Source organism: Anomaloglossus baeobatrachus, chromosome 6 (assembly GCF_048569485.1).
Source record: "Anomaloglossus baeobatrachus isolate aAnoBae1 chromosome 6, aAnoBae1.hap1, whole genome shotgun sequence".
NCBI lineage: Eukaryota > Metazoa > Chordata > Amphibia > Anura > Aromobatidae > Anomaloglossus > Anomaloglossus baeobatrachus.
The window spans coordinates 450,912,166-450,939,074 of NC_134358.1; the positions used below are offsets into that span (position 1 = coordinate 450,912,166).

General features: G+C 42.3%; 1 protein-coding gene across 3 annotated transcripts in view; it reads left to right on the forward strand.

Annotated features, from left to right (window-relative positions):
- The window catches only part of NEK10 (NIMA related kinase 10), a 368,787-nt gene that overhangs the window by 330,485 nt on the left and 11,393 nt on the right, over window positions 1-26,909 (forward strand). For all 3 annotated transcript variants that reach the window (XM_075316653.1, XM_075316655.1, XM_075316654.1), the window contains 2 exons: window positions 10,925-11,025; window positions 11,928-12,038. In XM_075316653.1, coding sequence (XP_075172768.1) covers window positions 10,925-11,025; window positions 11,928-12,038 — 212 coding nt within the window. The remainder of the gene's footprint in view (window positions 1-10,924; window positions 11,026-11,927; window positions 12,039-26,909) is intronic.

Genomic DNA, 26,909 nt, shown 5'->3' on the forward strand with positions numbered 1-26,909 from the left:
CCTTCTGTTTTTAGCAAATCTGAACAACTCTAATATTTTTTTTAACCTCTTCCCATACATCCCTGAGTTTCTATATGGCAACCTCCACACCTGGACACTCAGAACTTATTCTACAGAATTCTCCAAATTTGGATGAAAACCATAATTACAAAAACAGCTGAGATTCTGGTAGATGGATTGACCCAACTATTAAAGGCAATTCAGCAAGTGGTGAAAATAAGGAACAATTTTGATGCTGAGTCACAACAAAGCACCTTAAAATTTGTTCCAAAGATTGATTTGTACTTTTTGTCTAACCGTTTATTTCAGGGTGGTAGGCAGAGAACAATGACATGTCAATTCCAGGTTTTCTACAAAAAGCTCTCCAGAATATCGAGATAAAGGGCATTCCTCTATCAGACACAATGTTAAGAGGAATACCATGTAATCTCACCATGTAATCTCACATGACTAGTTAACAACCTGGAGAATGTCTCTGCATCAGGTAACACTGATAAAGGAACAAAATGAGCCAGTTTGCTGAATCGGTCTACCACCAATCAAATAACAGTTTTCCCATGAGGCAGAGGCAAATTCTTGATGAAATCCATGGACAGATGAGTCCACAGTCTTTTTGGAATTGGCAATGGAGCCAATTTCTCGGCCAGCCAGTTACAGCAAATTTTAGTGCATGCGCAAACAACTAGCGAGTACAAAATTTCTAATATCATTATACATGGACGGCCACGAAAAGAGCCTAGCAATGACTTTCTGTATAGCTGTGGCTCCAGGATGACCACTCAAGATGGAATCATGAAACTCTTGTAACAGACGCAATCTTAGGTACACAGGTACAAATAATTTATACCCTGGAGTGGCAGAATAGGCCAAAGACTTGACCTTATGGATCTCCGCTTCCAACTCCGAGAATATCAAAGAAACCACAATGTCCTGATGAAAAACTTGAGGATGGCGATTCTGGAGGAGAAACTGAATCAAGACTTTATGATAATGTGTCAGCCTTTACATTCTTGGTCCCCATCATGGATGCGAGTAATTGAATCTAGAGAAAAATAAATACCATGGCTCGACTCTGAGGCTTGATCTGGTGACCTCTTGGTGGGTGGTTGAAATTCCACTCTGTTGGACCACAGCCTATTTTGTCTCTGTCAAAATTCTGATAGTTCTTTTGCGTTTCATTTGCCTTATTTTTATGTCCCTGTCTAAAACAAGGAAGTGAAAACACATATCATTGATTGTAATGAGGCTACCTTTCAGTGAGTGACAGCAGTCTGAACACGCATGCTCAGATCAGACTATTAGGAAGAATTAGGCATGTGGGAAGGAGTTAAATTAGTAGTGGAAAACCTATTTAAGTTCCATTCAGGTGTTTTCACTTCCTCCTTTTGATTGTCTTATCACATCTTGGGAGGGACAATTTAAACTCACCATGCACACGCCTTTATTGCTGGCTATATACAATAAACCCCAGGAATTAAATTTCCTGAACAGGAAAAATACATTTCTTTAACTTAGCGAACAAAGAATTATCTCTCAATTTTCATAATATAATACGGGCATGTTCATGGAGAGAATCCAAATCAGATGAAATATCATCAAGGTAAACCACCATAAATCTTCCAATGCAATCAGAAAAAATATCATTCATAATTTTGAAATACTGCTGGTGCATTCATTAACCCAAATGGTATGACAAGATTTTCAAATAGACCCTCAGATATTAAAAACTCTGTTGTCTACTCATAACCCTTCTGGATGTATATCAAATTATAAGCCCCTCTAAGTTAAAGTTTAGACAACCATTTAGCCTCTAGAAGCTGATTATATAGGTCAGGGGATAGGTGGAAGTGGATACGTATTCTTAAGCATGATTTTGTTCAGATCTCAGAAATCGAGGCAAGGATGGAGACCACCATCCTATTTCTTTACAAAGATAAACCCAGTAGTAATGGGGAAGAAGAACAGATAGATATGAGCTTTCCATAAACTTTTGTTCACATAGTTTTTCATGGTGGTATGTTCAGGTCCAGACAAGCTGTAAAGGTGAGCTTTAGGTAATTTGGCAATAGGGACAAGATTATTAGCACAATCATAACACACAGTCTTTCAGGAACCCCTGAAGACTCTACAGACTAGCCGAGCATATTTGTACGGAACCTAGACATTTCTTATGACATTTCTTAGGTGTTTCCCTATGGCTTGCTTACTTGAGGGAGGGTTGGACAGTCAGTGAGAAGATGTCCAGCCAGTTCACATTGGAGACAGAGTCCAAGATTGCATCAGAGTTTCTTGTTTAAGTCATGAGAACACTCCGCTCCAATTTCTATCGGCTCCACGTCAGGTAAATGGATATGCTCATGGGAAATGTAAAAAGCGCACTTCTGTTCACCACACCACACACAAATTCTGCAATTCATACATATGGCCTGAGTCATGGCCTCCTCCAAAAATCAAGGAGGAGCATTAAGAGCCAGAGCATCCTTGAGATCTTCGGAAATGCCTCTATAGAATTTGTACTTGAGAGCTGCTACATTCCACTGAACTTCAGTGGACCATTGTCAGAGCTCAGTACTATAGTTTTCAGCAGTGCAGCCCCCCTGTGTCAGGTTCATGATCTTTGCCTCCATCACCTGGTGGTTCATCATAGATTAAACCTAAGGCATCAAACAAAAACCATTCTGCAGCGTGTGGGGGCAATGAAAACGCCAAGGTCTGAGGGTCTCCTTAAACTAGGGATATGATTTTTCCCTTTTGCTGGACCTCATCCCCTGAAGACCAGGGTCACAGGATAAAAAATACTCTCAACTACTGGTTCAGGAGAGACCAACTATACGTGTGAAGGTAGAGACATCGCTGCTGGCAGAACTAGGGAGTAGTGATTAGCGAGCTTGTGGATATTCAGGTTTGCAGAACCAGCGCAGATTAAAAAAAAATCTGGTTCAGTAGACAAACTTGACCCCAGACAACAAACCCCATGCAAATAAATGGAAAAGTTCTTGGCTGTAAAATGTCCGCAGTAAATGCTAGGGGGCTATAAATCGAAGTTAAATGATAGTAAGAATAGGATAGTTATACATACAGTGTTTCTTAGAGGATTATACTGCAGTCGGACTCTCTTCCGGGCCCACTTATTAAAGTTCATGAAAATTCAATGCTTCCCTGCAGTGTCTATGATTGGTTGCAGACTGCTATACACGCCCCCACCGTGTCCGAGTCTGTGATTTGTTGCAGTCAGTTTTCTGTATGGTAGTGTAAAAGGAAATAAATAATTAAAAAAAATGACATGGGCTCCCGCATATTTTGATAGCCAGAGTGGATAAAACACCAGTTACAAGCTGCAGCCCACACCTGTGAGCTTTACCATGGCTGGATATCAAAAATGGGGGGACGCTATGCCTTTTTTTTTATACTATTTTGATATCCAGCCAGAGTAAAGCTCACAGCTGGGGCTGCAGCCTGTAGCTGTTGTTTTACCCATGCTAGCAATCAAAATAGGAAGGGAGTCTGTCATTTTTTGTTGACAGTGAGTTCCCTGGCCAATCACAGCTATGGCAATACTTGACATGGCTGGGATGGGGCTGGAAGTTCCCACACCAGAAAACCTTGCTGAGTGTCTACTTTGCAACCTTTCAACAAGCTTTATTTGGATAACAAATCTGAACAGGAGCTAGACATACAGGTAAAAGTCTGTGTTCAGGTCCGAGACCCTGACACTTGGTGACCCTGAACTTTCCAGTTCGGGTTCGCTGATCCCTACTAGGGAGCATTTATCAAGCTAGACATCTGACCCTACAAGTGGGATTTTGATGATTCGAGGCTCCGGTATTCTTTAGCCAGATCTTGAATCATTTCAGTTAGATTCGACACCTGATCACAAAGCACACGGATGGGATCCATATTGGTGAAAAAATGTACATGACCAATCATAATGTGACAATGGCTATCGTCACCTCTCATGGACAAGCCGTGAGGTAGTGGAGTCAAAAAGTCCGGGGTCAAATGCCAAGAAAGTACGTCAAACAGAAAAGGGGCTGGACAAAACAAATAGTCAATAATCAAGGTTCAAGGTCAGGCCAAAGGAGAAGAGAATGACTGGCAATGGACTGGTGACTATCAGTCAGCTAAATAGCCAATAACCCAAAAGGGTTACATTTAGTGAAAGACCAGCAGGCCTGGCATGATTGGCTGCTGGCAATCCACAGTCCCTGATTCGGCTGATGGGTTTTTCATAAACAATACTGACAACTCAGCACACCCCTCCCATCTATAGGGTGGGTGAGCTGTCACTCAGTGAGTGGCGGATTTGTTACAGTTGTAAAGTAACAATAGGAAGCATGCTCAAGTTACTGATCCCCTACCACGCTGGTTCCCATACTAACTGGTTTCTCTGCTGGTTTTCGCTTCCTGCTTTTTCATCAATGTTTCTGACTCAAATTTGTGACGGCAAATATGTGACTGCTACAGTAGTCATATGTCTGTTTTGACATGTCATTGGTGAGTCAGAAAATAAAGCGTGGTGGGGAACCTGAGAAGCATTGGAACCAGATTAGCAGTAGATTAGTAAGGTAAATATGGTTTCATTTGTATTTTAGAAACTTTTAAGCTGTCTTAAAATAATTTTGCTTGGCTGCATAACCCTTTTAGCTGAAATATCAAGGCTTACTTCTGGTCTATTGCAGTTTGTGCCACCAAATAAGTGTATGTGCTGTACAGATTCTGTTATTGTCTGGAATGTGTATTGGCTGTCATGTGTGTGCGCGCACTTTAATAAGAACAATATTTTTGACTACAATGTATTTTGGATATCAACAATGAACATTGTCCCAAATTCAAGACAATAACAAGCGATTCATGCTAAAAACTATATACTTTATTATTAAATTTAAAAGAAATTTTTCATGAATTAAAAAATATAAAAAACAGAGAAATGCTCCTGAGAGAGACCTGAAAACTACCCAGAGTATAGAAAATATGCAAAAAACTACAGGAAAGGTAATATAATCAACAGTGTATAATGTGCAATGAAGATCCTATGACATATAGTATATGATAAAATATCAATACATATAAAAATTACATAGAAATTATATTATGATCATTGCACAAACCCAATTAATCTGTCATCCATCTATTGCTGAGAATTGCACATGCCCTGGTAATTGTAAACATTATACTCGTGCTGCTATTGAACCATGAACTATACAGCCACAGAGAACTAAATGCAACAAATTAGCTGCCAGAGAAGATGTAAAGTGCAAGGAACTGCCAATATACATAAAAATAAAGCTCTCCTGTAGGACAAACAACCCAAGGTTATATATTTACCTAAATAGGTGACCATAGAAAGCCTGGGTCTGGGTGAACAGGTCCCTCCACCCCAACGCCGTTTCGCCCTTGCTTCTTCCGGGGGCGTGTCAGGGTGGGGGAAAGGCTGTCTTTATATACATATAGCCTACGCTGCTTAGTGGATTCACCTGAGCTGAATGATCAGTGCGGAGGGTATGACGGCAGCAAGAACAGATCTCCGGTCCCTCCCACAGGAACTATCTGAGCCGCGCGGTGAGACGCAGGCTTGGAACGCAAGCCAGGTCACATGGTACGCGCGGTCAGAGGTTCGGAGGTCCGCGATCAGCGCCTGCGCACGCAAGGACATTACAGCTTACATGGCCGTGGAAACTCCTCTAGCCTGGTCGGGCACTGAGCTGTCAATATATGGGATAAATCTGACTTAATACCGCTATGAAATACATAGCCCACAAATCAATTTACATATTACAGATAACACACATATTTCAGAGTTCCTACAAATAAATAAATACATTACATAATAAGATAATTATTGTACACACATAACTACAAATGACATAAATGTATAAAGTGTACATATGAACATAATACCACATGGATCATATATAACATGAACTATAGTGACAATATTAAATAATAAATGAAGTAAAAAATGTGCTGAGTGATAAATATTAACTATAAATAAGGTAATAATTTAATAATAAATATTAAAAAATACATATACATATGTACACTATATACAGTTAGGTCCAGAAATATTTGGACAGCGACACAATTTTCGCGAGTTGGGCTCTGCATGCCACCACATTGGATTTGAAATGAAACCTCTACAACAGAATTCAAGTGCAGATTGTAACGTTTAATTTGAAGGTTTGAACAAAAATATCTGATAGAAATTGTAGGAATTGTACACATTTCTTTACAAACACTCCACATTTTAGGAGGTCAAAAGTAATTGGACAAATAAACCAAACCCAAACAAAATATTTTTATTTTCAATATTTTGTTGCGAATCCTTTGGAGGCAATCACTGCCTTAAGTCTGGAACCCATGGACATCACCAAACGCTGGGTTTCCTCCTTCTTAATGCTTTGCCAGGCCTTTACAGCCGCAGCCTTCAGGTCTTGCTTGTTTGTGGGTCTTTCCGTCTTAAGTCTGGATTTGAGCAAGTGAAATGCATGCTCAATTGGGTTAAGATCTGGTGATTGACTTGGCCATTGCAGAATGTTCCACTTTTTTGCACTCATGAACTTCTGAGTAGCTTTGGCTGTATGCTTGGGGTCATTGTCCATCTGTATTATGAAGCGCCGTCCGATCAACTTTGCGGCATTTGGCTGAATCTGGACTGAAAGTATATCCCGGTACACTTCAGAATTCATCCGGCTACTCTTGTCTGCTGTTATGTCATCAATAAACACAAGTGACCAAGTGCCATTGAAAGCCATGCATGCCCATGCCATCACGTTGCCTCCACCATGTTTTACAGAGGATGTGGTGTGCCTTGGATCATGTACCGTTCCCTTTCTTCTCCAAACTTTTTTCTTCCCATCATTCTGGTACAGGTTGATCTTTATCTCATCTGTCCATAGAATACTTTTTCAGAACTGAGCTGGCTTCATGAGGGAGTTTTTCAGCAAATTTAACTCTGGCCTGTCTATTTTTGGAATTGATGAATGGATTGCATCTAGATGTGAACCCTTTGTATTTACTTTCATGGGGTCTTCTCTTTACTGTTGACTTAGAGACAGATACACCTACTTCACTGAGAGTGTTCTGGACTTCAGTTGATGTTGTGAACGGGTTCTTCTTCACCAAAGAAAGCATGCGGCGATCATCCACCACTGTTGTCATCCGTGGACGCCCAGGCCTTTTTGAGTTCCCAAGCTCACCAGTCAATTCCTTTTTTCTCAGAATGTACCCGACTGTTGATTTTGCTACTCCAAGCATGTCTGCTATCTCTCTGATGGATTTTTTCTTTTTTTTCAGCCTCAGGATGTTCTGCGTCACCTCAATTGAGAGTTCCTTAGACCGCATGTTGTCTGGTCACAGCAACAGCTTCCAAATGCAAAACCACACACCTGTAATCAACCCCAGACCTTTTAACTACTTCATTGATTACAGGTTAACGAGGGAGACGCCTTCAGAGTTAATTGCAGCCCTTAGAGTCCCTTGTCCAATTACTTTTGGTCTCTTTAAAAAGAGGAGGCTATGCATTACAGAGCTATGATTCCTAAACCCTTTCTCCGATTTGGATGTGAAAACTCTCATATTGCAGCTGGGAGTGTGCACTTTCAGCCCATATTATATATATAATTGTATTTCTGAACATGTTTTTGTAAACAGCTAAAATAACAAAACTTGTGTCACTGTCCAAATATTTCTGGACCTAACTGTACATATACATATATAAATAGATCATAAGTTGACAAAAAATAAAAAATAAGGGAACTGTGCATACGGAGTGAAGTGTATATAAGTGCACAAAGCCTTTAATAATAATATATATACGCAAACATACACACATACACATATGTACACATACATCCACACACATACATGCACATGTACATATACACACATTTTTTAATTCATGAAAAATTTCTTTTAAATTTAATAATAAAGTATATACTTTTTAGCATGAATCGCTTGTTATTGTCTTGAATTTGGGACAATGTTCATTGTTGATGTAGTAAGTTTCTGAGTGTCATGCACACATTTGAGGTTTTCTTTGGTTGATTAAATGTATTTTGTATGATGCATTTTTAAGAGCATTAACTGTCTGCAATCTCCATCTCTAATTGTCACTGTGAGATGGCGACCGGCTACATTGCTAATGGCCGGTATGTACCATATAAATGGTGTGAGCCTGAAGGTCCATTGTAGTGCCATATGTTTGTAGTTTGTTTGGTCTGGCCACCTACATACCCCGCCCATGGGTGTGTTTGACATGTGTCTGACAGGCCACATGTTTTTTTTTAATGGAGTCTGTGGTTTTGCACATGGTAGACTGTGTGGAGTCTGTGAGAGACAGATAGGAGTCTGCAGAGTGCCTATAGTAGCCTAGGTGATACTTGCTCTAGACTGTCAGAGACTGGGAAACATTTTCAGCCAGGCTGGAAAGTGCTGGGCCTGCAAGCAGGAACCTCTGCTAAGAGGTGTGCACACTGGCAGGAGCCAGTGGGGTCTTTCTGGGTGAAGACTGGGAAAAGACTGCAGCCAGGCTGGTGAGTGTTGGAGGCTGCAGGAAGGAACCACAGCGAGTGGTGTTCACTGGCAGGTGTCAGCGTGTGGAGGCGGCCATACCTCCGCTATGGACTTTTACGTGTTACCTGTGTATGCTTAAGCTACTTCGCACCTCTGCAAGCGAGTGAAACCCCCAGGTTTGCGGTGTGCAACCTCACATCACTTACTTATGAGCTCGGTTCCAGAAGGAATAGGCATCTGCTGCTATGAGATTCTTCCACACTCACACAAATACACTGGCCACTCTTGTCTAAAATTCTGTTTATGTTTCTAATTAGTGTCCTGATCTCCTCGTATTCTTATAGTCCAAATTTTGGGATTAATCAGCTCCTTTTTCATTGAAAGGTACTTATTGTTTTGGACATTATAACTAGGGTTTTGTATTGAAATGATTGAAAAGTCCAGTTGTCAATCACTTATCGGTGTAATATAATATACTGGTGTATTTTTTGCACGATAGGACTCACTTTACAATAAGATGCACCCCAGATTTAGATGAGAGAAAATAGGAAATATATTTTTCCTTTTGATTAAAACTTTCCTTACGAGGGGCTGCTAAGTCTTTGGCTTTGTGATCTTTTTTTGTTTCTATGGTGACGAATGGTACATCACATGAAAGCCTTATGTGTCTAATATATGTTTTCAAAATGTTATGTTTATTGCTTATGGCAACAGTGTTTTATTAACGCAGGAAAACAAATTGGCGGAGTCTAATGCAATGCGATATTTATACAACTGAGAGCAGAGGAGTGATACAATTCTTGTTTCTGCAAGGAAAGTCTGCAAAAGATATTCATGGTGATATGTCGCAGACATTGGGAATCAATGCCCTTTATATTCCACAGTTAAGAACTGGGATGCCAAATTTAAAATGTGTCACTTCAGCACCATTGATGAGGAACGTCCTGTACGACTGAGAGTGGTTGTTGTTCCGGAGATCCTCGATGCTGTGCACAACCTCATACTGGAGAATCAATTAATTTCAGCTAAAGCAATAGCAGACATAATGGGGATTTTCCGTGAACGTGTTTGTGTCATTATCCATGAACATTTGGACATGAGGAAGCTATCTGCAAAGTGAGTCCTCAAATGTTTGACAACAGATCAGAGATGCATGCGAGTGAAAACTTCCTAATCTATTTGTCAGCATTTCCGGACTGATAAGAACTTCCTGGATCGACTGGTCACTATGGATGAGACCTGGATTGATTTGTATGACCCTGAAATTAAGGAGCAGTGAAAAGAGTGGAGGCACAGTGGTTCTCCTCAACGAAAGAAGTTCAGGGTGCAAAAATCAGCCACTAAAATGATGGCGTCTCTGTTCTGAGATAAGGAGGGTGTGCTGCTAGTGGACTACCTTCAAAAGAGTTCTACCATCAATGCAAGGTATTACATTGAACTTTTGGACCAATTAGAGGCAGCTCTGAAGGCCAAAAGGCACGGCAATCTGTCCAAAGGAATCTTGTTTTTGCAAGACAACGCCTCCGCTCACACTGCACCAGCAACCACAACAAAACTGGCAGAGCTGGGCTTCCAGCTGGTTGACCACCCACCTTATTTACCATATCTAGCTCCCTCCAACTATTATCTGTTTCCAAACCTGAAGAAACACCTCAAGGGTACCAAATTTCACACCATTTCTGATTCCATGGCCGCTACGGTTGCCTGGTTTGAGGCACAACCAAAATCCTTCTTTTTGTTAGGCTTACAAAACTTGGCATACCGATGTAAGAAGTGTGTTGACATCAGTGGAGAGTATGTGGAATAAGTGTAAAGTTTCATCATCCTATCTCCTTTCTTTCTGGGTAAAGCCAAAGACTTATCAGCAGCACCATGTATAGGCAATCCTACATCATGTCTGTATACACTATTGGGTTATTAAACAAGTATGATGGTTTGTTTCAACAATATTTAGTAAATTCTGCTAAAGGTGTAATAAACCAATATAGTATTTACTTATTTTACCCTTAATTCATAATTGATAGAGATGAGCAAAAAGATCGACACTACCATGTTTCTGTGATACACAACGTAATCGTAAGAGAAGCCTAATTTACTGCCAATCAGGTTCCAGCCAAGAAAATGTGCGCTCCTGAATCTGGCTGTCCAGCTGTCATGGAGTATTGAAGTGGATGGCGAAGCAGAGTAGTGTTAATATTTTTACTCATCTTAAATATTACCAAACGAATATTTTTGAGCATTTCATATCAGTGGATTGTAGAACATTTTGTGTGTGGTCTCCCTGACACTGAGGTATATAGGTCATATTGAATAGGCAGAAAGTTAATCTAATATATGAATGTAATGTAAATTGTGATGCAGAAATGTTGCTTTTTGTTGACTTCTAAATTGTATCTTGTTTTCTACACAACAGCGTCTGCAGGTATTTCAGTGTCACAGAGAAAAGTGCGACAGATCAGTGATCCTATTCAGCAGATATTAATCCAACTGCACAAGATTATCTTCATTACACAGGTAAAGATTTCAGTGGTTGATATATTCTCTGAAATATTGTATTTTGCTATTTCATGTATAAAATATCCAGCTGCTTTTAGTGGAAGTGTGAACTTATCTCAATTATTACATTCATGGTTCACTTACTTTTTTAATCTGGGACCTAGAGGTCTCCAAAGGTAATCTGTCTACAGTACATTACAGTTATTCTATTTTAATATATGATTTCTTTATCATATTGAATATTTAAGGTTCAAATCCAAGAATAAAAGTTATATAAATATAGCACAATCCTCAAGAAGCATCAAACAGTAAGAAACAATATTGGGAATGTCAGTAAATGTCCTTCAAAGAACGTCCCAGAAGATTATGACCAAGGAAGTATCATTTTTATACATTTAAAGGGTGCTACTTAATACATTATCCACTATTAATCCTGACTTGTAAATGTTGGACTGACAAAATGCGATTCCATGTCATTTTATATTCTTTGGAGAATATTGACAATTTCCTATAAAGTGAAAAACTGAATATTCTACTAATTGTTCAGAACTCAACTGACAGTCTTGACACTAGCCACTACACTTAGCAGGTCATAGGGAACTCTATAGATGTCAACTTTTTCCCCTTAAACAGGGATTTTCAGGAGTTATCATGCCAGATGCAGTAATTCAATGCCACAACTGCCACTGGACGAGAGACAAAGATATAAGTAGAGGGTGCCTTGTTCTGCCCTTGTCTGCTGAACACTGTCCCATAATTGGTGCCCAGTACCAGTGCCACTTACAATAGCAGAGTAGTAGTGTCTAACAGCAAAACCAAAAGGCACTGGGGCAAGGCGAGTGAATGAGTAAAGTGAGTATTTGCACTGATCAGGTGATTTAATTTTCAGCATTCTTAACACTTTCATGTGATTTCTGCAGCTTCCCCCTGCTCTACATGACAACCTGAAAAGGAGGGTTGTGGAACGATACAAAAAATCTCTTTTCAGTCTCCAAAGTAATCCCTGCAACCTGAAAGCAGAAATTCAAAAGGTATAAATCTCTCTGTTTTAGGATCAAATATCATATCATGTCATATAAAATGTTATTTCTCCACCAATTCATTCGATTTTATAAGTATAAACTAGTGATAAAGAATTATCTACAATTACAAACTCCTTTTAAACTGGTACATACATGTTTTAATGTCACACTAATATCCCACTTCACCCTCCTCCATGGCACAATCCTTGTGCTGTAAAGATTTCACTTTTCTTTGTCTCACTGACCCCCTACAGCATGTAGTTTGTGTGACATAAAACTTTTTATATATGTAGGTAACACTATATTTCTACCAGTTACACTATATGACTTCCAGATATACTAATTATTTGCTTTTTATGAATTTTCCATTCACAAACATTTTCTTCATATATAAAAGGGTAATATTTCGACTCATTTGGTTGATTTGGTTCTCTTTTTCTACTTTTAGGTCAACCGATGTGAAAATCTGTTGTAGTTTAGATCAAATTTACTCAAAAATATGGAAAATTCTGAAGTGTTATAAATATTTATGCTCTCCCTAAATAAAAAATGTATAGTGGTGCTTGAAATTTTGTTAACATTTATATGTACATGTTGTGAGGTAGCACGGTCGGCTGCGCAGCAGAAGACACGGGATCCAGGCATTAAGGTTCACAGCACACGGTTTTAATGTCCAAACAAAAGTCCATAACAAAAAATACATGTGCCTCTCCAGCAGAAAACTCAAAAAAACCTGCCCTTGTTCCTCATTCTATTTAACCCTTCCTTCAGCCTGTAGGGAAACAGCATTAACCCTATAGTGGATTTACTTTCTATCATGGAGTGAGCACAACCGGGGCGAGACATACCGGCCGTCATAGATAACCCCGGTCACAGTCTCACATACCCCCCCCCTCAGTTCAAGCGTGCGGGGTTGAACTCCAGCCATCAAACACGGGCCGCGGGACAAGGCATCGGCGTTGCCCTGCAACCCACCGGCCCGGTGTTCAACCGTAAACCGGAAGTTCTGCAGAGAAAGGAACCACCGGGTAACCCGGGCATTCCGTTCCTTGGCGGACCTCATCCAGACCAGTGGAGAGTGATCCGTCACCAAGCGAAACTGACGTCCCAGCAGGTAATAGCGTAGGGACTCCAAGGCCCACTTGATCGCCAGGCACTCCTTCTCCACTACGCTATAATTCCACTCGGGAGGGGTGAGCTTCCTACTTAAGAAGGTGACGGGGTGTTCCTCCCCCTGAACCACCTGAGACAGCACTGCCCCCAGGCCGACCTCTGAGGCGTCAGTCTGTACTATGAACTCCTTCCGGAAATCAGGGTTGACCAGAACGGGCTGTCTGCACAGGACCTCCTTCAGGGCCCGGAAGGAGTCCTCGGCCTGCGGAGTCCAGCGCACCATGACGGACTTCTTGCCTTTAAGAAGGTCCGTCAAGGGGGCTGATAGTCCCGCAAAATCCTTTACAAACCTCCTGTAGTACCCCACGATACTCAGGAAGGCCCTAACCTGCTTCGTGGTCAGGGGTCTAGGCCACTTCTGGATCGCCTCAACCTTGTTAATTTGGGGCTTAATCACTCCTTGGCCTATCACGTAGCCCAAGTAGCGGGCTTCCGTGAGTCCCAATGCACATTTCTTGGGATTGGCTGTTAATCCGGCTGTTCGAAGCGCGTCCACCACCGCTTGTACCTGTTCCAAGTGGGTCTGCCAATCGGAGCTGTAAATAATGATGTCATCCAGGTACGCTGATGCATACGCCTGGTGGGGTTCCAGCACTAAGTCCATCAACCTCTGGAACGTGGCCGGAGCGCCATGTAACCCAAAAGGCAAGACAACATAGTGGAAGAGACCCTCCGGCGTAACAAAAGCGGTTTTCTCCTTGGCGGACTCCGTCAGTGGCACCTGCCAGTACCCCTTGGTCAGGTCGAGCGTGGTAAAATATCGCGCCTGTCCCAGCCTATCAATCAGCTCATCCACCCGGGGCATGGGGTAGAGATCGAACTTGGATATTTCGTTCAATCTCCTAAAGTCATTGCAGAACCTTAAGGAGCCATCGGGTTTTGGTATTAGGACAATCGGACTAGCCCATTCACTCCGGGATTTTTCAATGACCCCCAGGCGTAACATTGTCTTTACTTCCTCCGATATGGCTTGTCGTCGAGCCTCCGGTACCCGGTATGACTTCAGGCGTACCTTCAGGTGGGGCTCGGTGACAATATCATGTCGTATCAGACTGGTCCTACCGGGCAGCTCAGAGAAGACATCGGGGTTCTGCTGAACCAACCGTCTGGCCTCTCGCCTCTGTTGCTTGGTGAGGGCTTCTCCAATCCTTACTTCCGGTTCGTCCTCTCCGGAGGTCGCTGGAGCCGGATGTGAACGACCCGAAGAGGAGGGAGGTGGGGAAAAAAACAGCCATCAGGCTTTCCCGTTCCTGCCAAGGTTTTAATAGGTTGACATGGTATATTTGTTCAGGTTTCCGCCTACCGGGCTGCAATACTTTATAGTTAACCACCCCGACTCTTTCCTTTATCTCGTAGGGGCCTTGCCACTGAGCCAGGAATTTACTCTCCGCCGTGGGGATTAATACCAACACCCGATCCCCGGGTTTAAAGGTCCGCACGGTGGCTTGTCTATTGTAGCGGCCGCTTTGCGCGGCCTGAGCCTCCTGTAAATGCTCCTTCACAATTGGCATGACCGCGCTTATGCGGTTCTGCATACCTAAAATGTGTTCGATCACACTTTTATGGGGGGTGGGCTCTTGTTCCCATGTTTCCTTTGCCAGGTCCAACAATCCCCGGGGATGTCGCCCGTATAACAATTCAAAAGGCGAAAACCCCGTGGATGGCTGTGGCACCTCTCGTATGGCAAACATCAAATAGGGAAGCATCATATCCCAGTTTTTTCCGTCTTTTGAAATCACCCTTCTTAGCATGGTTTTCAGGGTTTTATTGAAACGCTCGACTAAACCGTCCGTTTGAGGATGATACACAGACGTACGCAACTGCTTGATCTGGAGTAGCCGGCATAGCTCTTTGGTCACTTTAGACATGAATGGGGTCCCCTGATCCGTAAGGATCTCCTTGGGCAACCCCACCCGGCAGAACACAGCAAACAACTCCCGAGCTATAAGCTTTGCTGCAGTATGTCTGAGAGGTATCGCCTCGGGATACCGGGTGGCATAGTCAACGATCACTAGGATGTGTTGGTGCCCTCGAGTGGACTTTACGAGGGGCCCCACCAGATCCATCCCTATCCGTTCAAAAGGGACTTCTATAATGGGTAACGGTACCAACGGACTGCGAAAATGGGTCAGGGGTGCGGTAAGCTGACACTCCGGGCAGGTTTCGCAGAACCGTTTTACCTCCCCAAAGACCCCGGGCCAATAGAACCTTTGCAATATTCGCTCCTGCGTTTTCTTGACCCCTAGGTGGCCACTCATCAGGTGTTTATGAGCCAAGTCGAGGACCCGCCGGCGATGCGGCTGGGGCACCACCAACTGTTCTACCCCCACGCCCCGTATTTCATCTACCCGGTAGAGTAAATCCTGCTTAAGAGCGAAATGGGGGTACCTTACCTGGGCACCGGGCAGCTGTGCCACCCCGTCAACTACTGTCACCCGACTCCGGGCATGTATTAACGTAGGGTCCTGGAGTTGGGCTGTCCCAAACGTATCCGGGGACGCCTCCAACTCCGGGATGGGCTCGACCGTCTCAGCCTCTCCTGCCAATACCTCTAGGGGCGACCTATCGGGTTCACACTCTGTCCCTATCATGGTGACCCCTACGGCAGGTGTCCCGGATTCAGGATTGTAGGGCTCAGGTCCCGGACCGACCAATATCTGAGGGGACTTAGGGGGTCCCCTCCATAAAGTCCAAAAATAGGGCAGATCCCTTCCTAGGATCACGTCATAAGGAAGAGTGTTAAGAAGTCCCACCTCATGTTGCACCTGACCGCAAGGTGCTGTGATGGTGACAATCCCCGTGGGATAGTCGCGGCGGTCCCCATGTATGCAAACCACCCCCACGGTGCGTCCTGTGGCCTTTACTTTAGCCCTCAAGGTGGATCGCACAAGGGTCACTAAGCTTCCGGAATCCAACAATCCTGTAACCGGACATCCATTCACCTGTATTTGGCACAAGTGGGGCTCCGTCTCTGGGGAGACCAGGTCAGCGGTACACACCACCTGAGCATACATTGAACCCCGCCGGGTAACCCCACAATCCATGGGCTCCGTGGTGAGTGGACACTGGGCTTCCATATGTCCCACCCGCTGGCACCGCCAACATCTAATGGGGACGGAAACCCCCTTGACGGGTTGTCGTTTAGGGTACAGAACCTTCCGGACCTCAGGAATGGCGGCCGCGGCCTCAGACGGGACGGTAGGGGACTCCTGCACCGTTGTCAGCGGTGGGTCCTTGGCCCTAGGCTTGGAGGGGCCGGACCGACGGGCGGTACGCAAAATCTCAGTGTCCCGTATCAAGTCCTGCGTAGCCACATGCCGCTCTACCAGGGACACTAATTGGTCCAGGGTACTCGGGTCACCCTGTCCTACCCACCGTTGAACGGTGACGGGTAAAGTGCGCACAAAACGATCCACTACTACCCTTTCCACCATTTGCGCCGGGCTCAGAGTGTCAGGCTGCAACCACTTTTTTACAAGATGCAATAAGTCATAGGCCTGGGAGTGTACGGGTTTGGCTTCCTCATAGAACCACTGATTTACCCGCTGAGCCCGTATATAGGTATTCACCCCCAACCGAGCCAGTATTTCGGCTTTCAGGGTCACATAGTCAATGGCGTCCTCGGTGCAGATGTCCAGGTACGCTTTTTGCGGTTCCCCCGTCAAATAGGGCGACAGTACCTCAGCCCACTGGGCGGTCGGCAGCTTTTCCCGCTCGGCCACCCGCTCAAACATCGCCAGGAACGCTTCCACATCATCCCCCGGGGTCATCTTTTGCAACGCTTGTCTCACCGCTTTCCGGACGCTGCCGTCGTCACCCGGTCCCGGGGTTGTTGCTGCCGGTCCGGCACGGATCGACTTGGCCAGGAGAACCATCTGTTCTTGGTGCCTTTTTTCCTGCCCTTGCAAGGATTGCTGCTGACGTGCATTGGCCTGATCCATCTGTTCTTGGAGTTTTTTTTCCTGCATTTGCAAGGATTGCTGCTGACGTTCCAACGCCCGGAGCAGGTGTGCATCGGTCTGTTGCTGCTCTGCATTAGCCTGTTGCTGCTGTGCATTAGCGTGTGCCAGCTGCTTTAGTATTTCCTCCATGGCGTCGCCGGGTTTGGGCTGTAGTATAGCCGCTCGAATCCAGGACATGCGCAGCTGGGTCACCAGGGATGGATGCTACACCTCACCGGCTGTCATGCCCGCCGATTCTCCACCATATGTGAGGTAGCACGGTCGGCTGCGCAGCAGAAGACACGGGATCCAGGCATTAAGGTTCACAGCACGCGGTTTTAATGTCCAAACAAAAGTCCATAACAAAAAATACATGTGCCTCTCCAGCAGAAAACTCAGGGAGTTCTGTTCACTCCCTCACTCCCGGCACACCTGCCCTTGTTCCTCATTCTATTTAACCCTTCCTTCAGCCTGTAGGGAAACAGCATTAACCCTATAGTGGATTTACTTTCTATCATGGAGTGAGCACAACCGGGGCGAGACATACCGGCCGTCATAGATAACCCCGGTCACAGTCTCACAATGTATAAATATGTATGGTTTATTGAGGGAGAAAACAAAATGCTAGACTGGGAAGAGTAGATGACTTCAAGGTATTTACAATCTCACCTTTCATTCCCATGTGGCAATATATAAGGTCACCCAGTTATCTCTAGATGGTTAAACAGTAAATGCGTTACCTTGTTATGCCACTTCTTTCTAAGAATGTACATGATTGCATGTCCTTTTATCCAAGGACAGTACTATTAATGCCCTTCATGGATATTCTACACAAACATCTCTGATTGAATTGTATATGTGCACATTTATCACATCACGGGTTGCTGTATATATACTTTTTTAAATTATTATTATTTTGAAATTGGAGAAACTGCAAAAAATTGTTTAAAAGAACTGAGAGTCCTCAGTGGTTGATACCTTTTAATGGCTAACTGTAAAGATGGTAATAATTGCAAGCTTTCGAGACTACTCAGGTCTCTTCATCAGGCATGGTATAACACAAAATCTGAAGAGTCACATATTTATACACAACAGGACATAAAGGATATGTCCTGTTGTGTATAAATATGTGACTCTTCAGATTTTGTGTTATACCATGCCTGATGAAGAGACCTGAGTAGTCTCGAAAGCTTGCAATTATTACCATCTTTTCAGTTAGCCATTAAAAGGTATCAACCACTGAGGACTCTCAGTTCTTTTAAACATTTTTTTTTTTAGCCCTACTGGCTAACACGGTACAAAGATATATTTTACTTGAGAAACTGCAAGTCATTTTCATATCAAACGGCACACTGATATTGAGATAAAAATAAACAGCTATTGAATGAGAGCATATATTAGCGCAGACCTGGGCTAGGGGCGGCCCGCGGGCCACATCCGGCCCGCCTACTCTCTGTGACCAGCCCGCCCGTCTTCAGCCGGTGCAGTGGAGCCGGGCTGCAGCGTGCCGAGCAGGGAGAGATCCTGCAGGTCCGCACAGTAAGTGCAGGCAGCGGAACGCAGGAGTCTTTCCTCTGTTCCCTGCCAGCACTAATTGTCAGTGACACACGCTCGCGCTCTGACGTTGTCAGTACTCCGCTGCGTGTGTCATTTCAAAAGTTCCCGCCCGGCAGGAGAAGGAGCAGCACAGCAGACGGAATAATTCATACTGCAGGACCTGCGAGGACGTCACGCCGATATGACTGTGTGGGAGGAGACACAGGATGCCGGGCAGAAAGCAAAGATACTGAATCCTGAAGGAGATGTGGACACATGACTGGTAATGAGAAAAGAGGGGACATGAGGGGGAGGGGGTGCAGGGTGAGTGACATATGAGGGAAGATGGAGTTGCAGGGTGAGTGGCATATGAGGGAAGATGGAGTTGCAGGGTGAGTGGCATATGTGGGAAGATGGAGTTGCAGGGTGAGTGGCATATGTGGGAAGATGGAGTTTCAGGGTGAGTGGCATATGAGGGCTGCAGACTGACAGAAGGATGTGAAGGGGTGCAGAGTGTTTGAGAGGGGTAAGTTGGGGTACAGGCAGGGTGAGATATGTGGGCAGGGTGTGTGACATATCGGGGTGTAGTTTGTGTGATCTGGGTGTGCAGGCTGTATGGGGAGCAGGGTGTGTGAGATATGGGGGTGCAGGCTGAATGGGGAGCAGGGTGTGTGACATATGGGGGTGTAGTGTGTGTGATATAGGGGTGCAGGCTGTATGGGGAGCAGGGTGTGTGACATATGGGGGTGTAGTGTGTGTGATATGGGGGTGCAGGCTGTATGGGGAGCAGGGTGTGTGACATATGGGGGTGTAGTATATTACAGGTGTGCTATATGGAGGTGTAGTATATTACAGGTGTGCTATATGGAGGTGTATATAGTGGTGTAGTATATGGGGTGTAGTGATGTAGTATATTACAGGTGTGTTCTATGGAGGTGTAGTATATTACAGGTGTGCTATATGGAGGTGTAGTATATTACAGGTGTAGTATATAGGGATGTAGTGATGTAGTATATTACAGGTGTACTATATGGAGGTGTAGTATATTACAGGTGTGCTATATGGAGGTGTAGTATATTATAGGTGTGCTATATGGAGGTGTAGTATATTAAAGGTGTGCTATATGGAGGTGTAGTATATTACAGGTGTGCTATATAGGGGTGTAGTGATGTAGTATATTACAGGTGTGCTATATGGAGGTGTAGTATATTACAGGTGTGCTATATGGAGGTGTAGTATATTACAGGTGTACTATATGGGGGTGTACTATATTACAAGTGTAGTATATGGGGTTTAGGGATGTAGTATATTACAGGTGTACTATATGGAGTTGTAGTATATTACAGGTGTGCTATATGGAGGTGTAGTATATTACAGGTGTACTATGTGGTGGTGTACTATATTACAGGTGTAGTATATGGGGTGTAGTGATGTAGTATATTACAGGTGTATATAGGGGTGTAGTGATGTAGTATATTACAGGTGTACTATATGGAGTTGTAGTATATTACAGGTGTGCTATATGGAGGTGTAGTATATTACAGGTGTACTATATGGGGGTGTACTATATTACAGGTGTATTATATGGGGTGTAGTGATGTAGTATATTACAGGTGTATAAAGGGGTGTAGTGATGTAGTTTATTACAGGTGTACTATATGGAGTTGTAGTATATTACAGGTGTGCTATATTGAGGTGTAGTATATTACAGGTGTACTATATGGGGGTGTACTATATTACAGGTGTATATAGGGGTGTAGTGATGTAGTATATTACAGGTGTACTATATGGAGTTGTAGTATATTACAGGTGTGCTATATGGAGGTGTAGTATATTACAGGTGTACTATATGGGGGTGTACTATATTACAGGTGTAGTATATGGGGTGTAGTGATGTAGTATATTACAGGTGTAGTATATTACAGGTGTATTATATGGGGGTGTAGTATATTACAGGTGTACTATATGGAGGTGTACTATATTACAGGTGTAGTGATGTAGTATATTAGAGGTGTAGTATATAGGGGTGTAATGATGTAGTATATCGCAGGTGTATTATATAGTGGTGTAGTATAATACAGGTGTATATGGGGCTGTAGTATATTACAGGTATATTGAGGGGGTGTAGTATAATACAGGTGTATATGGGGGGTGTAGTGGTGTAGTTTATTACAGGTGTAGTATATGGAGGGGGTGTAGTGATGTAGTATATTGGGTAGAACTGAGTTAATTATATTAGTCCGGCCCTCTAAACCAATCTCAATTTCTCATGCGGCCCCATGGGAAAATTTATTGCCCACCCCTGTACCAGAGGTTGTCTGTAAGAAAGTCAAAGAAGCATATTATTTCATAAAGGAACTAAGAGTAGCATGAATGAATTAGAGATCGGCTCTGTTATTGCAGTCATGTATAGTCCCCGTAAACTTCCCCCCTCCATGTTCCCTTTGACTGACAAGTCTCTTCCTATGTTTGTATATAAGGAGATACCTGTCATTGTAGGGGAGCAGGGCGGTAAGTGTCCGCCGGGAAACCTGCCTCTTTGACCATTCAACTTCTTTGCAATATCTCGCCTGTTAAAGTTTTTCTTCTTTCTAAACGCCCCAGTATTTTAAAGCAAAACATTCATGGATGCAATAAGAGGGTCTTGTGGTTTAGGCAGCATGAATCAGCTGTCATGTTCTTTTTTTAACCCCTTTGCCCTTGTACGAGTTTCCATTTTTTCTACTTTCATTTTTTCTTCCCTTTCTTCAAAGAGCCATTAACGTTTTCATTTTTCTGTCAACATTGACTAATGAGGGCTTGTTATTGGCTGGACGAGTTGTAATTTTGGCATAATTCATTTTACCATTTGATGTACTGTAAAACAGAGAAAATGCAATTCCACAATTGTTTTGGGGTTTTCTATATATGGTATTCATTGATTGATAAAAATTACTTGTAACCATGATTTAAAAAATAGCAAAAAATAAAATATAAAATTTGCTTGTGTTACCATTTTCAAAGAATTCATAATATCTTCATTTTTGGTCAATGGATCCCTCTAAAAGCCTTGATTTTTGCAGTTCAAGCTCACATATTTATTCTTATCGAGATTTTGAAAGGCTAATTTTATATTTTGATAGGTTGGACTTTTTTTGTTAACAGTTATACCAAATATGTGTGTTTTTGAAAAATTTTTTACTTCATTATTTCTAAGCGGGAAAAGGTGAATGATACAAACTATTTTTTAATATTTTTAAAAATATATATTTTTTTACTTTATTTGTTAGTTCCCTTAGGTAACTTGATCCTTTGGTCACCCGATCGCTTGTACTGTATATTTTAATACCACAGTATTTCAGTATATATACTATATTAGAAAGTATAAATGACTGTCTGCTATAAAGTCTAGTCACAGGGTAGTTTTCATAAGAGAACCATCATGACAGGCAGAGGGGTCTTCATCAGAACCCAGAGTGTCATGGCAACCCTTTGGCACTCTGCAGTTGGGGGGCATGGATTGGTGTGTGAAACAGTGTATCCAATGGTCCATGCTCTTTTAATGCTGCTGCCAGAGATTGACAGCAGACTTTAAGAGGTTAACAGCGGCAAGCAGAGGTCTGCTCCATACACTGGTGTTGGGAGGTAGATCCTAGTTATGTAGTAGTTTCTGAGCTTCCATCAAAGTAAAATTATGTCATATGCCTGGAAGTGGCTAAAGGGAAGCCATCATACTTAGATTGTTATTAAACTAAAAAAAACAAATTAGTTATATTGCAACTTTCAAACTGGCCATTTTGGCTTTCTTGGACAATTTTTATCTAGGAAAAGTATTAAAAAAAGTCTCCTAATCAGCAGAAGCAGGGTCACAATAATAATTAAGATATACAGCTTTTAACACAGTATTCTCCATTCCCCTTAGGCGATGTCTCCTCTGACCCTGCTTCCTATCCCCTAAACATTCACCGGTGCACAGGCACATTACATGATTAATGGCTATGGTTATGTACATGTGTATTGTGGCTATGCTTATGGGTTGTTTCCTAAAACAACAGAAAGTTTGAGTTTAAAAAGGCCCATTGGTCAGTGTGAAAATTGAAAGATATCTTCTTATTATTTTGAGTACAGGTTGTGATATGGAAAATAAAACATTAACAAGATTTGTTTAAAAAAATATAGTACATTTATTACAATAACCTGATTTAAACAATAGATCTCTAGTAATACCTTCCCTTTAAAAGTTGTCATAAGTCTTTAAGACCTTCTTCACTAATAATATAATGACTGGTGCTTTTCAAAGTCTTATCATGAATATGATTATAACGTTCCTATGTGAGTACATTTTAAATGATGCTCATCACATTAATCAGATGGTTAAGACTTTTGTCTTATAAACTTCACAAACACAACATTAGCTTTAAAAAAACCCTTGCATTGTGTAATACTCTCCCAATTGTATTTACTCCCATCAGTATCCTCTGTCCATCATAGTGCTAAATTTTTGTCTTCTATATTAATACAATCTAGTTGTTTGATGAAGAACACGCTCAATCAAATTGACTCCATTAGTAAAGTCAGGAACACCTACATTATTAATGACAGCTTTCTTCCCCTTTCCAAAGTAGCCACTCTCCATATGGTTTTCTTCTATCTTGGTAAGTATATTAAATTAGAAAAGATTCTCTATTGAAACATAGAGAAATATATATGCATTTTTCTCAAAATCAGTTATCGTTATATATAATTAATATGATTTACAGAGGTAGCCGTTTTTAAAATTAAAGGTGCACAGACCTCATTGGCTTAAAATAAATAATAAAGGAAACAAAAACTGAGGTAAGAGAAGTAAGGAAGAGCTGTTCAAGGAATAGTAGGTACTTGTCACAATTTGAGCATCTGGGAGCAAAAGGATAAACACTTAATAACTTTGGCTTCTCAAGTTGAAATACATTATCCAAATAAGGCTGGAGTCACACTTGTGTGTCACTTGCTTGAGGATCGCGTTGCACTCCCTTGACTTGCCGGCTTCTCTCTGGTCAGTTTCATGTATTTCTATGCACCTGACACACTCCTATCTGGAGAGAAGCCAGCCAGTCCTGGCAGTGCGACGTGATCTTCACGTGAGTCACACGCAAGTGTGACTCCAACCTCAAAGCTAGTTTCACATGTCCGACATTTATAGTCTTAGTATGGACCTCAATGTTCGGGCCAGCTGCAAATCTCTTGGGCTGAACACAACAACCTCACATAGGCCTGTGAGGCTATTGCATTCAGGTCAAGAGACCCGCCATTGGTACATGTACATGCTCATTTAGCCAGCCTGAAAAAAAATAAAGCTGTAGGCTGCAAGTCTATGCTTCCCCAGAAAGTTTATACCTTCCCTTTTTTATTATTTAATATAAAAAAGAATAAATCAAAAACATACTGCAATAAATTAACTGTTTTGCCAGCATTGAACTCGGTATTATCACATCAAGTATCTATAGGTATTTTTATATTCCTTATAGGATCTCCTTATCCATTGCTATTGCTTTCATTGTTACATCTGAGTCTTTGACAGTAAAAACATATAATATCATATTCTGATGGTTCCTCATGTTAGATTTGTGCCTGCACGTTTACATCTCAGCATTGTTATTATACACTATTGCTAAGTTTTGTGTTAATATCTGAATATTAGAGTTGCAAGTATCAAAGGTACCAGGAGCCACCTATAGATATCTGATATATGATATTTTGTGTAGTACTCCTATGGTATGTGCACCTGAGCTACTTTAATTCTATCTATAATGCAAGGAAATGTACTTCTCGGATCCCTTTTTGTCTTTGGCTTTTAATACATATAGTGTACATGTGCATGGTATTGAATATATGTATTAGATTGGTTAATAAATGTACTTTAATAAAGGAGTATTCCCAAAATTAAAAATTATCACCCAATTCTGATTATTCCCATAAATGAAAATTATGAACAGAATAAAGAATTATTCACTGATTGATGGAGTGCCAACCACTTGCAATCCTAAAAAAGGGTCTCTGTGTCCAGAAAATGTAGCTCTCCAGTGCCCAGTGTAAAGTTGAGCAGAAGTGAGCATGCAGCCTATACACCACTCATTGTCTATGGAGGAAAGCTGGGAAATAGCCAAGTGGTGTACTCTGTTTTCTCTGGTAGACTCATAAGGACCCATCACACACAACGAGATCACTAACGAGATCATTGCTGAGTCACAGTTGCTGTGACGTAGCAACGATCTCACCAGCGATCTCATTATGTGTGACACCTATCAGCGATCAGGCCCCTGCTGTGAGATTGCTAGTCGTTGCGGAATGGTCCGGACCATTTTCTTCAAAGGCAATGTCCTGCTGGGCAGGATGCATTGCTGTGTTTTACGCCTACTAACGACCTCCTAACAGGGTCCCACCGCCGCCAAGATCGTTATATAGGTCGCTCATCGTTACTGCGTCGTTGGTAAGGTCTGACTGTGTGACATCTCACCAGCGACCTACCAGCGATCCTTATTAGGTCGTATCGTTGTCGGGATCGCTGGAAAGTCGTTAAATGTGACGGGGGCTATAAACACTAAATACAGTGGAGGTTGAGCATAGAAATATTAGCCTGCCCTTATCTAAATCAGATAAAATGTATCTGTTGGAGAAGTACAATTGATGAAAAACTTCTAAGCTCTTCAAAAATCTTACAGGGACCTTTTTATATAGAGGATTAACTCCTTCACGACCCATGAGGGATATATCCATCATGGATCGTGTGAGGTTAATCCCCGCCCCCTGCCGTGGGCAGGTCGAGGCGATCCACGCACATATCAGCTGTTTTTAACAGCTGACATGTGCGCCTGCAAGTTACAAGTGGAATTGCTTCCACCTGCAACTTTTAACCCCTTACAACTCGCTGCCAAATTCTAGCAGCGAGATGTATATGCGCGCGGCCATTACTTTTACTTACCGCCGCCCCCACCGGAAGTCACGTGCGTGATCACGTGACTTTCGGTGGTTGCCATGGTAGCACAGGGTCATGTGAAGACTCCTGTAGCTGACATGAATTGCTTTTGGTTTCACTCGGCCCGAAGCCGAGTGAAGCATAAAGTGGGCATATCTGCTGTTTACAGCTGTATAGATGTGATCAGCAGATAGGGCAGAGCGATCGGATTGTTGATCCATATAGCCACCTAGGGGGTCTACTAAAATAAATAAAAAGTTAAAAAAAAGTTTTAAAAAAGAAAAAAAAAACATAAAAGTTAAAATCACCCCCCTTTCACCCCATTGAAAATGAAAGGATTAAAAAAATATACACATATTTGGTATCGCCGCGTTCAGAATTGCCCGATCTATTAAAATGTAAAATTATTTAATCTAATTGGTAAATGGCGTAGCGGCAAAAAAATTTCAGATGCCAAAATTATGTTTTTTGGTCGCGCAAGTTTTGCGCAAAATGCAATAACAGGCAATCAAAACGTAGCATCTGCGCAAAAATGGTATAATTAAAAATGTCAGCTCGCGACGCAAAAAATAAGCCGTCACTGAGCCATACATCAAAAAAATAAGAACGCTACGGGTTTTGAAAAATGGCGCAAAACATACGCCACTTTTATTGGACAAGCTTGTGAATTTTTTTTAACCCCTTAGATATATGTAAACCTATACATGTGTGGTGTCTACAAACTCGCACTGACCTCAGGCATCACAACAACACATCAGTTTTACCATATAGTGAACATGGTGAATAAAATGTCCCAAAAACTATTGTGTGATCAAACTTTTTTTTGCCATTTTTCCACACTTGGAATTTTTTTGCTGTTTTCCAGTACACTATATGGTTTCATTTAAAATTACAACTCGTCCCACAAAAAAACAAGCCCTCATATGGCAAGATTGACGGAAAAATAAAAAAGTTACGGCTCTCGGAAGAAGGGGAGCAAAAAAAACAAACGTAAAAATGGAAAGCGCCTGGGGGCTGAAGGGGTTAAAAAGATATGTGCACCTTTGCCCATAATAGTACATAGCACATAGTCTTTGTCTTTTTTTTTTTTTACCATTTTGCTATTACAAAATTTGAGTTACCTGTCACTACGCGGCGACTTTGACTGGTAAGCAGGTTGTGCAGCCAGAGAATGCTGTATGCCGCTATTAGATTGCAGCATAATGCAGGTGAGTGGGTTCTCCTTACAACCTAAAATGACATATTAGGGGGTCTGAAAGTAAATGATGGAATGAAGATTTCAGAAAATTAATACAA